The 14968-nt window shown below is 36.1% G+C and overlaps 1 protein-coding gene across 2 annotated transcripts in view; it reads left to right on the forward strand.

Moving 5' to 3' along the window:
* Nucleotides 1–12285, forward strand: part of sh3yl1 (SH3 and SYLF domain containing 1) — a 54664-nt gene extending 42379 nt beyond the window's left edge. For both annotated transcript variants that reach the window (XM_088626461.1, XM_088626462.1), the window contains exons 9-10: nucleotides 652–702; nucleotides 11852–12285. In XM_088626461.1, the coding sequence (XP_088482587.1) occupies nucleotides 652–702; nucleotides 11852–12045 (245 nt within the window). In that variant the 3' untranslated portion in view covers nucleotides 12046–12285. The remainder of the gene's footprint in view (nucleotides 1–651; nucleotides 703–11851) is intronic.
* Nucleotides 12286–14968: the final 2683 nt, after the last annotated feature.

The raw sequence follows: 14968 nt of genomic DNA on the forward strand, positions 1-14968 counted from the left end.
ATAGATAACTGTGTAAATTGTGCTTCTGGGTTGCTGTGGAGAAGGCTGGCTTCCTTTAACCTAAGAAAAAAGGTGTTTCAGGTTTAGTGCTGGTGTGGAGATGCATGTATTTGTAGGAAGAATGCAAATTTCAAGAACACTGAAATATGAATAACAGAGTCCTAACTGTACTCCTTTCATCATTCTGTAGGCCAATCTACCTGCTGACTCTGAAAACATAACCCTGACCAATACCATGTTTCTTTCAGATAATAGAGTAGTTTACCTGTCACATAATTTTATGTTTTTGTTGATTTCCTTTTCTCTGAAATCTTGAGTTCTCTAAACTTCCAACAAATGATCACTCCGCCAGCAAGAAAGGTTACAAAAAAGAAAGTTTTGCACCTGTGTTTGTTCCAGCCTTTTATGCACAAATATCCAGTGACAGTATGAAACAATTGCATGTAATAAACCAAGGTAAACTATCAGTTGGCCCACCAATAATCCTGCAGCCTTTTGTTTTAGTTGTATACAGTACTGTTACACACACTGCTCCCATAGCGTACCCCTTCTATCAATTTATCCCACATTGCATCTTGTGAACTCTAGAGACTAAGCAGTTTTTATTTATTTTATTCAAGAAAAATAACATTTGTGTTTTGGATGTTTTAGATCAAAAACCAAATCTCTACCCTGGTATCAGCGATTACAGATCAGACATGGGTAAGCAGGCAGATTTGATAAATATGTTATAAAGCAATGTATTTAAAACATGGATTCTGTAAGTCAATTTGATTATTAACCAAGATTGTTGTGCTTTCTTCAGGGAAACGGCAAATATGCATTTAAACTGCTTGCAAAATGTGATGTTCCACATTCCCCAAATAACTGATTAGGGCTTAGTTATTCTAAAGTAGAGTCAGGTGTTGGAGCCAGTAATTTCAATAACCACTTGTTCCAAGAGTACTTCTAAGAGAAATGCAGTGCTAATTATGCTAATTATTTTTTATTGTTCGTTCTGTTGTCATACACTCGTCGTAGAGGTAAATGGCATTCAGGTGGTGAAGCAGCTTCTCACTTCCGTACATGATGTGCAGTGTAGCGGGACTGCTGGAACACAATATTTCTGTAGCTGCTGCACCTCAGTGGTAGATCTGGTGGTAGACAGAAGTAGGTCTCCTTCTATATGTGAAGCTCTATATACAGTAAATACAAAGAATTATGTTTCTTGTTATATCTCATACCTCCAACTTGTGTTTTTCTTTCAGGTGCAATAAATGCACCATATAAGCAGATGCTAATGCATAAAGATTAAAACAACAAATGTCTTAATAATAATAAAAGATACTTGCGTGTAGAAATTCACAGCTTCTACAGCCTTTCTACCAATTTAGTTAACTCCAAATGCAACCAAAGCTGTTGGCATGTGGAACCTTCAAATTGTGGCAGAGAAAAAGTGATTTTAACAGTTTAGGACACAGTTCAAGACCTTTAAGATCTGAAGCACCACACGCCATTCCAAGCTTTGCTGAGAGGTTTGATTTCAGCTGAACCACACAAAAAAAGGACAGAGGTCATGATCACAGAGGTTTGGTATGGTCATTTACCCCTATGATAGCATCGCATTTTATTGTGAGTGTGTGAAATGCTAATGAATTTTGCAAGAATTAACCTACTCCCAGCTGTTTGTATTACATCTTACCAAAGGATTCTTGCATGGTTCATCCAAAAGCCTTTAAATACATTAAAAGCTTATAATTTCATAAACATAGCACATCATTACATTATTGCCTAAAAAACTCTGGCAGTAAAGAGTTCTGATTCTACAGCACAAGACAAAATGACTATTGAATAGTTAAACTTTGCTAATAAACATTTTAAAAAGCATTTTAGTGATGCACTATACAGTATAAATAACATTTTAAACAGATGTTTGATACTGAGGACTGCATAATTTCCAATCTCAGTCTTCCGAGAAATTTTTGGTCCAGTGTGCTTAAAATTGGTAAAAAAACTTTCAATGTTGTGGTTGTAAACATTTTCCCATAGATGAGAACTGAAAATAAGTAAGTGTTACAATGCGATTTAAAGGGCTGACTTAGCGTGTCACCATGTCTCATTTCATTGTTCTGTGTTTGAGGCCATTTCCAATTAGGGCTTTCACATGATCTGTTTGTCATGGAAGTTGCAAATGAAATGTGGTGTATATTTGAGTAGTCTTGATCATCACGGTCTAGATGACAGCCTGCTTTAATTTTGTCGAAAGGTGTCAGGCAGGGTCCTGTGGTTTGCCGCAGGGTTATATGCAGAGATGAGTGATCACAATTGAGCACTTCTGACTGTTGGCGTTTTTGCTTGGCTCTGTTGGACTGCTTCCCTGCCTCTGTACCGTAAGGCAATCAGTTAAGACTCATGGAACATTGAACTCTGTGTAATTAATTTATTGTATGTTCAATGTTAGTTCTCAGGCTTTGTTAGTGTCTGGCTTTTTGCCTATGGCTCCCAGGATGTCCCCAGGATACCAAGGATGGACTGTAGCTGCCTTTGGCAAAGGTGTCCTTGAGCCAGAAGGCTGGAGCTAGAAGAACTTATAAAGAAACGCCAAGCAAAAAAAAAAATCCTTTGGTCTGTTTATTTCAGTATCATTAGAGCTACCACACTGATGCACTGCAGTATTGTGTAGAGTGAGGAATACTGTAGGTAACAATACAAACAAATGTATTTTAGAATGGAAGATGGAACAAACGCTGATTTAAAAAATCAGTTGATGTTTAGCTTCAAGAAAATACCATATATGTGTAATATATTTTATGTCAGTTTGCTTTTAAAGAAAGGTTGAATATTTGTACTGAGTATTATTCAGTGAGTACTGAGTTTGAGTACTGTGCAGTACTTAACTAGTTAACTGCCAAACTGTTATTTTCTACCAAAAAATGTGTATTGGCTCATTCTTAATTCCACTTAACAATACCCTTTTAACTCAAATGCTCAAGGATATTCATTTAAATAGTGTACATTTTTCACATACTTTCCAAGAGTTTGCATCAGGAAACTTAAGAGAGTTGTGGTTTTAAAATTAGCATAAATGTTTTTGTGGTGGTTTTGTTTTTTATAGAACTTGATTGCTAACAACATACAGTAAGTGAACATCTGGCTCACTGTTAAAATGAAAAGGATAGCCATGGAATGAAAGAATGAATTGGTTGTCACAACAAGGTTGCCCCAGGCGCTTGACAAAGCAAGTGACCATCCATGCTGTGAATACAGAACAGAAAAGACCAGAAGGCAGTGGAGGAGAGGATATTCTGCTTGTATCGCCTAACAGATCACCTAACAAATTAATCTCTAGAGCAAATAAATGAAAGACTGCAAAGCAGTGATCAGTATTTCTTAATCTTTGGAGGGCAGTCCTGAGAATGTTGAGAGTTTATTTAGTGGAATAATACAGTGGTTTGTTTAAGGACCACTGCTTCCTGCAGTGCATTACACGCAGGAAACAGAGTATAATGTATAGAGGCACTGTAAAATGGGAAACTTCCATTTATTTATTTCAGCAAATTGGAGCTCTTCAAATTCCTTATGTATATTTTGGACAAATTCAATTCATGTTTGAGCTGTTAAGCAAATCACTCTTTAGCTGATGTTAAGGCACCATACAGCAGCATGAGGGGAAGAAAAAGTTCTTCTCTCCTTTTTCTTTCTCTGCCCATTTCCCCTAGCAGAGTTCTCTTTATAGATAAATGACAGAAGTTAAAATTCTCATTCCCACGTAGCCCCTTCTTTCAGTAGCTGGATGATTTTCCTTTCTTGCCTTTATCAAAAACCTAATTTGTAGCTGCCTGCAGTCTAGGCATTGTGTCAGAGTCACAAGGACGTATTCACAAAAGAAGTGTTTTGAACATAAACAACTTTTTACATATGCCAGGTTATTAGTGCTTCGAGTACAGGCGAAAGGTTGCAAGTGTTGTAATTGCAATCATCTGGAAATTATCGTGGTGTTATATAAAAGATATATATATATATAAATGATCATTCATAGAGATCAAAACTTTATATTTTCTAAACCCTCTGTTGTAATTTTGGCTTGTGATAGATTGTTCATCACTTCCATACAGGCCAATAACAAAACGGCAACACGCACCAAAAAAATGTACAAAATGATCTGCGTTTCCCCGTTTTAAATTCCTAAAAAAAACTGTTCAACAAAGGGCTACACTCAGTCAAATCAGTCCACAAAAATTAAATATTAATATAAATTATTTGGTCCTTCTTTGGTGTAGGAAAAGCTTGCTCTCGTCTCATTGGTGAATAAGACTAATAGACACAGCTTCACATCAAACAAAATTGAGTTTGTACATTTGTGCACATACAGTTTAGAAATGATGTTTATAGATGTTTGGAGACATAAGTCTTTTTTTGCTTGTGAGTCACTCATGAAGAATGCTCTTGTGCAATTTTCACTCTTATGAGAGTCATGGCACCCTCATCCCGCTATGCTACTTTTCTGCATTGTTTACTGTATTTTAGAGACTGAGGCATGTCTGTCATTTTAACCTCTTTGGCAGTCAGCCAGTATTCTGTTTGAACCGTCTTCTTAAATTGGCTCAGTTTTGTTTTTCCCCGTCATGGTGGAATACCTTATAAGATTAATCTGTGAATTATCTGTCGAGTTTTTATCTTTAACCATTACTAATAATTCTCATTCAAAATAACATTACACAATAGCGAGAGAAGAAATTGTTGCTCACTGTTATTAAAATTTGTGTGTTTTGGCAGTGTGTAAGTGGGTTCATGGTGTATAACGATCTACCTATGATCATTTTACTTCTGTTTTGTTAAAGGTAAATTTCCTATATCAACCCTTAAGTACTCATTCTGATCTGTTCCTTTCTTTTCTTAATCAGACCAATAAAAATACATTATTACAATGATAGCCATTATATTCGTGTAATTGCATATGCTGTTAAAATAAATTACATATTAATTACATTAAGCCTATACATAATGATGTTGATTTATGTGTAAATACACATGTAATTCTGTACATTTTTTAAACATTTGCAACAATGTGAAAAACATGACATCTTCATCATTGTCTGAATTAGGATGTTTGCTTTGTTACGAATTGTAATAATGGCCCTTAAACAGTTGTCTGTTTTTCGATTTTTTTATTCCTGACTTGTTTTTGCCTTTCTTCTAAGTATAAACTATTTTATTACTTTTTTTTATTTAGAATACAAAGAACATCAATGTGCCACATTAAATTGGTAGTAGTCAATGCCCTACAAATACATTTGTTGTGTCCCTTGACACAGCTGCAGAAGATACTAATATAGTCATCCTGGATTGAGATGGCTGTCTTTTTTTCTACCTTCCAATTATACTGTAGTTCAATGTAATTATGTAATGCTTATTTGGAATACAATATTGAAAAAAAACTTTTAATTATCAGCATTGTCATGATTCCCTAAAGAAAGTAATTCCTAAGGCGCATTAATGAATTTTTGCCTTTATAAAATACCTAAATGCACACACACAAATGCAGAAATACATTTTAATAAATGCACATTATTTTTTTCTTAGGATATGCTAGAGGAACACCCAAGGAGTGAGTTCGATTTTAGAAAACTAGAAATTTAGGTTGTGAAATGAAAGGTGATGGTGTAAAATCCCTCTATTTTATTTTGAATTTGAAGGAATCTGATAATACGTTTCAGTGAAGATACTAAGGGGTCTTTTAACGTGAACAAGCCAGTATTGTCTTGGGTTCTCCGGTTTTGCACCATAGACTAGCAGACTGTAGAGGAAGCTGCATCATTTTGTTTGTGGTATAACTGAGTGCTTATAATTTCAATTGAAAAATTATCAGTGTAGATATTGAAGGTAAACCAGTCTTTTGAAGGACCTACCATTTAAATTTCTCGCCATCACCTAGATGTAGCCTCAGTACTTCAAGTTGATTGGTCTCATTGCGTTACATGAAAGCCCTCTTTCTTTTATCTTTATTATAAACAGTCATCAAACACCATGATTTAGTGAGTGTGATTGTACAGTATCTGATAAGATAATATTATTTATAGGTTTATTTTAATTCACATGACCTATATATATCATATCCTATAACAAGGCAACAGAGTGCATTAGAGTGTGATAACCAAAGAGTGAGTATAGACTGGGGAAAAGGAGCAATAAATGTTTTGTAGAACTCTGCAGGGCTACAGGGCTTTCTGTAGACTAATTTTGTAATGTGAAATAAAAAGTGATCAACCAGGATGAAGCTCCAGTTGGGCTGAAGTCTAACCCCGAGTAGTGCTCTTTAAAAGAGAAGCAATTATATGCCCAAAATTGTAGGATTACAATGTTGATGCAAGTACATGTGGTATTATTAACTGACTAAGGGAATTTTATTAATTTTCCTTTTTTAAAGTTGCTGTGTGTGTCCAAATCAAAATATTTTTTTATCTGATAATAGCTCCCCTTTTGCTCTCTAAATATTTAGCCTTGCTCTGAGCTGTATGTCTGTCTATAGAGTACAATACAAAACCAAATAGATCCAGCAGATGCTTCCATAGGTTTGGAGGACAAATAGCATGACAGTATGGCAGCCTAGTCTCGCACACCCTTCAACTTCCCTCCAACAAGCTCAGGATGTCCCAGCACCCCCAACTCTCATCCTGTACTGGTCGAGTCAATATTTTGCTGGCATAGGAGTATCTCGAATAAGTTGTCCTTGTGCTGACAGACTTGTTGAGATCCACATGAATTCTGTATTGATTAAATAGGTTCTGGTGTTGCTTAACAGTAGGCTCTTTCAGTAACCTCATTACTCACTATATAGCAGTAAATAGCACTTGCCATGTATATAGACACTCCTTTATTACGTGCTAATATTTTATTATCATAGTGTGGGAAAGTCGTTCTGCATTGTATCCCAGTTCACCGTTATGTATAAATATTGCTGCAATTGTTCAAATTTAACAAAGTGCATCAGCTAATATTACTAATATTAAACAAAAAGCAGTGTAATAAAGCTTGTCAACTGCTGAACTATAAAGTTCACTTAATAATAAAGGTATAAGTAAGGATTCTAATACTCCAACAAAGCAAATGAATGGGCAAAGCCCTTTTTTGATTTTTCTGACATCATTGTTAGGCCTGCGGTGTTTTAATAAAAGTGTAATTATAGTAAGGATTAGATTGTCGAGCTATGTAAGGGGAATGTCACCTGTCAAACTAACTGAAACGCAGTACAAACGAGCAATTACTATAACAATGGTTCTCAAATTATGGGCCATGACATAATTGACATCTTCTGAAAGCATTGTAACAATCTCTATCGGAATGTGTTGTATTTCTTACTGGAGACGTGCCTGAGTGAGGGCATTTTGTATTCTAAATAGATGAAGACATTACACTATTAAAAAAAAATGTAGCAAACAAAATTATTGCATGTAGTTCAGAAGGCATCCAGAACACTGGAGACCATACGAGGACAAGTTTCAAAACACACCTGATAGAGTGTGCACTAGAAAAACATGCCTTATGTCTGTCTGCTCTTCCTGGGATATTTGCGCAAGTGAAAGTGCACCTAATGCACCTTTCAAGTGGGTAGCTGCCTGGATTGCAGTTTCTCCACACTTTGTCATTCGTCCATGTTTGAGCCCCGTCGCACTAAGCACTGAGTTACAACAGCTGAGCTACCTGTATATGCTGCAAAAGTCTCTGAAGCTTAAAGCCCCAACATGAAACAAAGGGTCCAATGCAGGCTTCTGAAACTCAGAAGCCTTTGAAATGTTCTGAGTTTTGAGAAGTTGTTACAATGTGTTAATAGTTTTATATCCCAAGAAAGCCTAAAGCGAATTGATAACATTTAGAAACCAAATCCTGCAGTATATGCCTATATAGCTTTGGGATGTGTTCAAAATGCTGCATGTTTCACAAACATTCACATAATAATTAATTTAATTATATATAAATATACATACATTCATTTAATTTCACTTCTCATTGAAGTCCTTATTTCAGCAATACTACTGAAACAAAAGCAATGGCAAGACAAATGCACTCAGGTTGAGGAATCTTCCTATTTATGAACATCTCTGACAACTTGGATGTCTGATCACAATAATTAAGTACTAGTGTGGGAGAGAGAGCTTTCACAGTTGGTGCCAATATAGTATTGAATGTGCCGATAAGCTAGATGTCTTTATCCCTTTGCTTAGTGTAACCTAGTGCAACACAGTAAGTCTACCTCAATGTTCAATAAACCAGTCCTTTACATGGAAAGTAGTTCTGGTAGTTTCCTTAATTAGTTTGCGAATAAAAATTAATGTCCCTCCAAATTCAAGTCAACTGTGAAATTTCAGCAAAGCAAAATGAAAACTTTTTTTTTTTTTACTGGATATCTGCTAACAGGATAAGCTTACATCCATGCTAATATATTATCTGCATTCAGTGTTTAAATAATTTATTTTTTATTATAGCCCTTAATGTGTTCGCATTGCAGTTTACTGGATGGAGTATTGGAAACTGACTCAACTAAATTTGGGAGCAAAGGGGTATCTATATGAAACACGTACAAAAATACATATTGTTTTTAATACTTCTGTATGAACAGAATGTGCTTTTTTAGGCCTTTCAATGTTAGCTGATTGGAGCACCAAAACAATAAGATCTTCCCTCTGCAGAACAAAACCTCAGACGCTTTCCTGCTCACTAAAAGCCTTGAGAATACTTTTCTATTTGGAATGTACTTTTGAAAACCTGAGTTCCACCTTTTGACATATTTAAAAAAAACAATTATGTGAAGCAAATGATGGACCTTACAAAGCCTCTTCCCTTTCTAAATACATAATAATATGCTATTTAATTGTCTGTCAGTCATGAAAGCTTTTTGAAATGGTTGGAATTTACAGTTTCCACAGTGTCTTGGTCCTAAAGGGGTGTAGTAAGAGGCTTCAACTTCTATAGACTAAATGAATTTTAAGTTGTTTTTTTAATAATTTACCCATAACAGTTGCTGTGAACGGAGATCTGGATCTCATACTGTTGTTTACAGCAGTCCCAATGAACCTTTGTGCTTGGTGGATGGTGATTTGGCTGTGGTACAACCTCTGATCCTTCTAGTGATAAGATCTGTATGCAAATCATAGCTGGAATGTGGGATATTTATTATGTCCATGTAGTGTAAGATTGTCTTTGGATGAACACTTGTTCAGTAGTTAGAAATACAGTATTGACAATGTATTTTGCAGAAAGTCCTCAACATCTGTACCTTTTGCTGTTGAGACGAAAGAACTGTAGGGGAGGGTCATTGACTCATTTAGGAGAGAACCTTCAGGCACTAGTACAGGTTCAGTTACTCTAGTCTGTAGAGAGTCTTGCAGAGAGAGTAGGACGGTGCCATAAACACTGCATAATATACATCTGCATATGTTTAGGTCAAATGTCCTTGGTTTTGATTGTCTTTAGTTACATCCCAAAGGGTTTTTAAACTTCCGCACTTCAAACCGGTCATGCTCATTTTGAAAATTCACCTTGTGTGATGTTGCAGTTTGATGCCGTTGTTGTTTTCTGCAGCTGCTGTCTGTAGGGAGATGTCGGAATACGAGATGTACAGTAGAGGTTAATTCCATGCTGGAAGAAAGACGGGGACAAAACACGTTTCAGCTGTGGAGCCTTCATTATGCGTGTGGCTCAAGCTGCTGATCTTTGTGAAGATGTCAATGTTAGTCTATCAGATTTAAGACAGAAGAGTTTATCATGCGAAGAACTAGATTATGTATTATGGCCTCATGTGAGAATCTAGGTTTTCATTCAAGCTGATTCACAATTGGCACATTCTCTAGCAATTATTTGAGAAGTTAAAAGAGCAGTTTTTGGTTAATCTTTTTTTCACTAATTTTGTTTTGACAGATTTACAGTTAAAAACCCTTGATTCATTTTTAAACAACACAGCTCTTGTGTTGAAAGATGCCCATGTACAGGAGTGCTACACTAATTAAGAGTAATAATAATGCATTCAAATATATATACGTTCTTTGAGTTGTGAGTAAAATAAAATGCAGATGAAGATGGATAAGTTTAATATTTAACCTTTTCGTACTGAAGAGTAGTTGTTCTTGCAAGATCTCAGATTCACATTGCCTGCAGGATGTGCATTCAGAAAATTAAACACAAATTAGCTGAAAAATATAATTCTTTTGGCATACCTTCTATACTCTGACAAAGGAGATTTAACAAAAACCTAATAAGTATGAAACTTTCAAGGAATTTCCTTTTTACATACAAACTTATAATGGGTCCCTTTCTTCAGAATGAGTACACTGCCATCTAGTGTCTAAAGTTTAGCGTTTTTGGCAGTGCTTGTTAAACTGTTTTCAGTAAATGTACTTTTAAATTTCCCTGATAGCATTACTTAGGAAGTCCATCTCTGCTCCTTATTTTTAACAAAAAAAGACACCACTAACAGTTTGCATGGTAAACATTAACAATCTCTTCCACAAGCGAGCCCCTCTTGTCTTAAGGATAGGATTTTGGGATATGGTGAGGCTACTTTTGCTCTTTTATAACAATAATATGGTGGTGGCCAGTTACACTTGTAGCCACCTGGCAGGTCAATGTCATGATAACATGTACCTTTGAACATTTTAAAAACTCCGAAGACAGTGTGAATATTTCCTGCAAGTGAACTTGGATGTGAGTCTTGATTTACAAACTTCACAACATTTGAGATTCCTGTGGCAACTCTGCACTCTGTAAGTGCTTACCTTATCCATCCCCTAGCACACAAAAACAAAGCTCCTTTGCCCTGTTCAGTACCACATTCTTTAAAATATTTAGACAAGGTGATTTTTATGATGTCTCAAATCTTATGTATAGGACTTTGATCTCTCCTTTACAATGGTAAATATTGTAATTAGACAACAATCAATTGATGCATCTGTTACGAGTTTAATCTTCTGTTTACTTAGCATGCTGTTATTGCCATAAGACTGAACAGAATCATTAAGGAAAATGTTTACAGAAGAAGATAGATATGTGGAGGGCAATAGCTAATGGAATTTGTTCTTGTTCTCTTACAACACATTTGTAAATAGGAGTGGTATCTTGGAAACGGTGTTTGTGTGGGGAATGTGCTTTAAGTTGTAAGTAATTAGAAAGTAAACCATTCAGGACTCAGGGTAGTTTTGTTCAGTACATGTGTACTGGCACAGACGTGACCCTAGTCATGTCAGCAGATTGGAAATATTTTACAAAAGTACTGGAAGTCTGACAAATTGTCCAAATCACAGATGCAGTGTTGCTGATATGATTCATAAAAAATTAGCACACAGGTTCACATGCTTAGTGCATGACTTATTGAAGAAAACACTAAAATGTAAGTCAGTAAGTGTGCCTTACCACATGATTCACTATTATAGTGTTATTTTTTAAATTAAAAATAGATTTTTTTAATTAATACAATGTAAGACTTGGGACTGTAGCTTAATTCAAAATTGGAAGAAAAACGTTGGGTGTTATAATACCAATAAAGGTTTTTAAGATCTGTCTGACTATGAAAATGGTCAAATCTGTGAAATCAGATTCTAAGGAAGGTCTAACAACATATTTCAAATAATTCTGTCTCGCATCATCTACTGAAATTTACTTCTCTATACTCACTAGAATGGACAGATTTTCATTTCATATTTTATTAGTTATATTTCATGATGTATACGCCCTATGTGTTTGATACATATAATTCAGAATATATTTGAATGTATCACCAAAATAGACAACCACAGGATTTTTAACAATAACATTAACGAGTTCAGTTTATTTTTCTGATATTTTGAAGGCGACATAAAAACATGGTTGTATACATTTTCAGGGAGACCCTCAGAAGGCCCACTGGTTGTTACGGCGATGCACTCATTCGTAGGTCAACAGCCGGGAGACCTCAGCTTCAACGTTGGAGACAAAATCACAGTGATCACAAAATCGGACTCCCAGTACGACTGGTGGGAGGGCCAGCTGAGAGGAGAGGTTGGGATATTCCCAGCAAACTTTGTATCCTACAGCTAAAAGCAACAGAAGAACTTTGTTCTAACATTGGGTTTGGTAAAGCTGCTTCACATTACTGCATTGGGGTTTGGATTTTCATGGCTTAAAATGAAGGGGAAAAACCGCCTTAAAATGTGTATGGTGTGCCTTGTAGGTTTATTTTATTTTTGTGTTTGTTATATCTTTATGCTGTACTTAACCTCTGGTGTAAATGAAGTGTCTTTGATTAAACAATTGTCTATTTATAATTTGTATAATGAGGTATCACTACATGGGCTGATAAGAAAGCCTTCAGCGTTCGTTGCCTTGTAACACTGGCTGCCAAAAGAAAGCTGGCATTACTCTGTAGTGCAGCATCTTGAAACACTTATTTAAAAATGTGTGAACACTAACACTATGAGAGTTATCTTTGATGTATTAAGTTTTTTAAATGTGTTCATTTTCTTTATATCACAAAATTACTGTGGCAATCTTAATCTCATTAATGTACAGGTTAATACATTTACGATTGATAAAAGTGTAAGTTGTTATAATGTAGATTAATTACTGCCTGGTTTTTGTAATGTACTTTTAAAGATTGTTTAGATAATTTATAAAAAATATTCTGATTACAAAAAACCACTTCAAACATAACATGTATGTAATTGGTTGCAAATGGAAATATTTTTAGAAGAAATTATGGTTTAAAATAAAGACATTGCATTGTGATTGTAATTTGTGCAGTGTTTTTCTTTTCATTAAAAAATACAATTTAAAATTTGCATGGGTGGGTGTGAAAGTACTGTCATGATGAAATGGAGTGTGTGACATTAATCAAAGGTTAAATCAAGGCATGCCCATGTTAAATTATACAATGCTCTAATAAGACCGTGTTTAAAATACTGTATACAGGTTTGGTCAAGCTGATAAAGACATTACTGCTCTGGAAGGAGTCCAGACATTGCAAGGATTAAGGAATGTCCTATACAGTAGTGACAGCAGAAAAGACTATGAGGGTACCAGATTCAAATATTCAAACACCTCAAAGGCACTGACAAAGTGAACCTGTGGGGAATTTCTCAGAGCCAACAGTGAAACACTAAACATAGGACACTAGGGAAAACTGTGAAAAAACATTTAGAATCTGGAATAAACTACCCAGCCATGTTCTTGAAACTGAAAACCTTTAATCCAAGAAACAGCTGGATGTGTTTCTTGTGTCCACAATCTACTTAGCAACAAAACAAACCAGTCCAGCCAAATGGCGTCATCTTTGTTTAAATTTCAATGTGAAATTTGCATGATGGCACAGTTCAGTAAGAAATTGATTGATAGTTCACTACTTTTTAGTTCTGCCCTTGGCTATTCTTTAACAATCTAGTTAGAACTGTTTTTGAAAACCAATTATCTATTTACAGAACCATTATAACAAAGGAGGGCACACTTGGCTGTGCATCTACCACAACTATATTTTCTATACTGTATATATGTTTGAAGGAAAGGAAATAAGATATACCAATTTCTAGTAGAAGTTTCTTCATTGTATTTTTTTTTATATGAACTTTTTACCCCAGGAAACAGGAGATCTTCACACCATCATGACCTTATCATAAGTGAAGCACTAGTGTTGGAGAGACTAGAAGCAATTTAAAGGAGTACCTCTTTTTGGCTGTAGTGTATGCATCCTACTGAGTTAGAAGAAATGAGGAATATGACACTTTTAGTCATTCCCGAAGAACTGAGAATTGCTTCAGGTAGGGAGGGAAATTGAAAGCATAATACTGTAACTCTGCATAAGACATTGGACAATGCATTATAACAGATCTGTCATCTTTACATTTATTCCAGATCATTTGTATTTCCAATAATTTTAGTAATAAGATTATCACCTGCAAATGTCATGCACAGTACCATTTTGAAAGAGGTCTTGTATTACCAACACTAATTCTCTGAAATAGCAAAACCATCATGAACAGAATATGCAGACTTATATATCTGGATTACTGGAACAAGTAATAGGTTTATTCCATGTTGAAAAACAAAGAAGAAAACAACGTTTCGGCCGTGGAGCCTTCTTCAGGTGTGAGAGAGACAAGGCAGTAGGCAAAGGTAATGTAGCCGGAGAACAAAGGTTGTGAGGGAGGAGGAGTGAGAGGCGGGAGCAGGGGACAGAAAGGCTAATCAAGAGGTGTGAAGTCAGAACAGGTGTAGAGAGGTGTGAAATGAAACTTCCAATGAATGGAGAAAATTTAGAAGAAGAGTAGTCTGTCGTTAAGAGAAGGGGGAAGGTGTGATCCTAGCTGCAGGATAAGTTTGGTTTCGGTAGTCTTTCTTATGTATGAGTTCTCTAGAGAGAGGCACTCTCTATACCCAGTAAACGCAGGTCCAACCTCAGCCAAGAAGAAAATCAGACGCTCCAGTCTCTCCGCAACAGAGATGATATCGTCATCAAACCAGCGGATAAATGTGGCGCTGTTGTGGTGTGGCGTAAGGACCTATAAAGGAACAAGTAATAGGTTTATTCCATGCTGAAAAAAAGAAGAAAGAGAACACAACGTTTCGGCAGTGAAGCCTTCTTCAGGTGTCAACACCTGGTGTTGTTCCTTTTCAGCCTACGCATGCTGACGCAGCTACCCACCTGAACTAGTAAGGACCTATATATCTTTGAAGGCTCTAGACAACTAACTGACACTTCTGCCTACCTTCCTCTCCAACAGGACCCTACCACTGACCACCAAAAGGAAGTGGTATCCACCATTTCTCTTCTTATCAGCAGTAATTAGCTCCCCCAGGAGGCGAACCGGCTCATCATTGAACATCCACAGGTATCTCAATTTTACCTCCTCCCCAAAATCCACAAACAGGACACCCCTGGACGCCCCATCGTATCAGCATGTAACTGTCCAACTACTTACATCTCAGCCTTTCTTGACAGCCTCATGAGACCGCTGGTTGAAGGTCTTCC

The sequence above is a fragment of the Lepisosteus platostomus genome, chromosome 3 (assembly GCF_059453375.1).
Source record: "Lepisosteus platostomus isolate fLepPlt1 chromosome 3, fLepPlt1.hap1, whole genome shotgun sequence".
Classification (NCBI taxonomy): domain Eukaryota; kingdom Metazoa; phylum Chordata; class Actinopteri; order Semionotiformes; family Lepisosteidae; genus Lepisosteus; species Lepisosteus platostomus.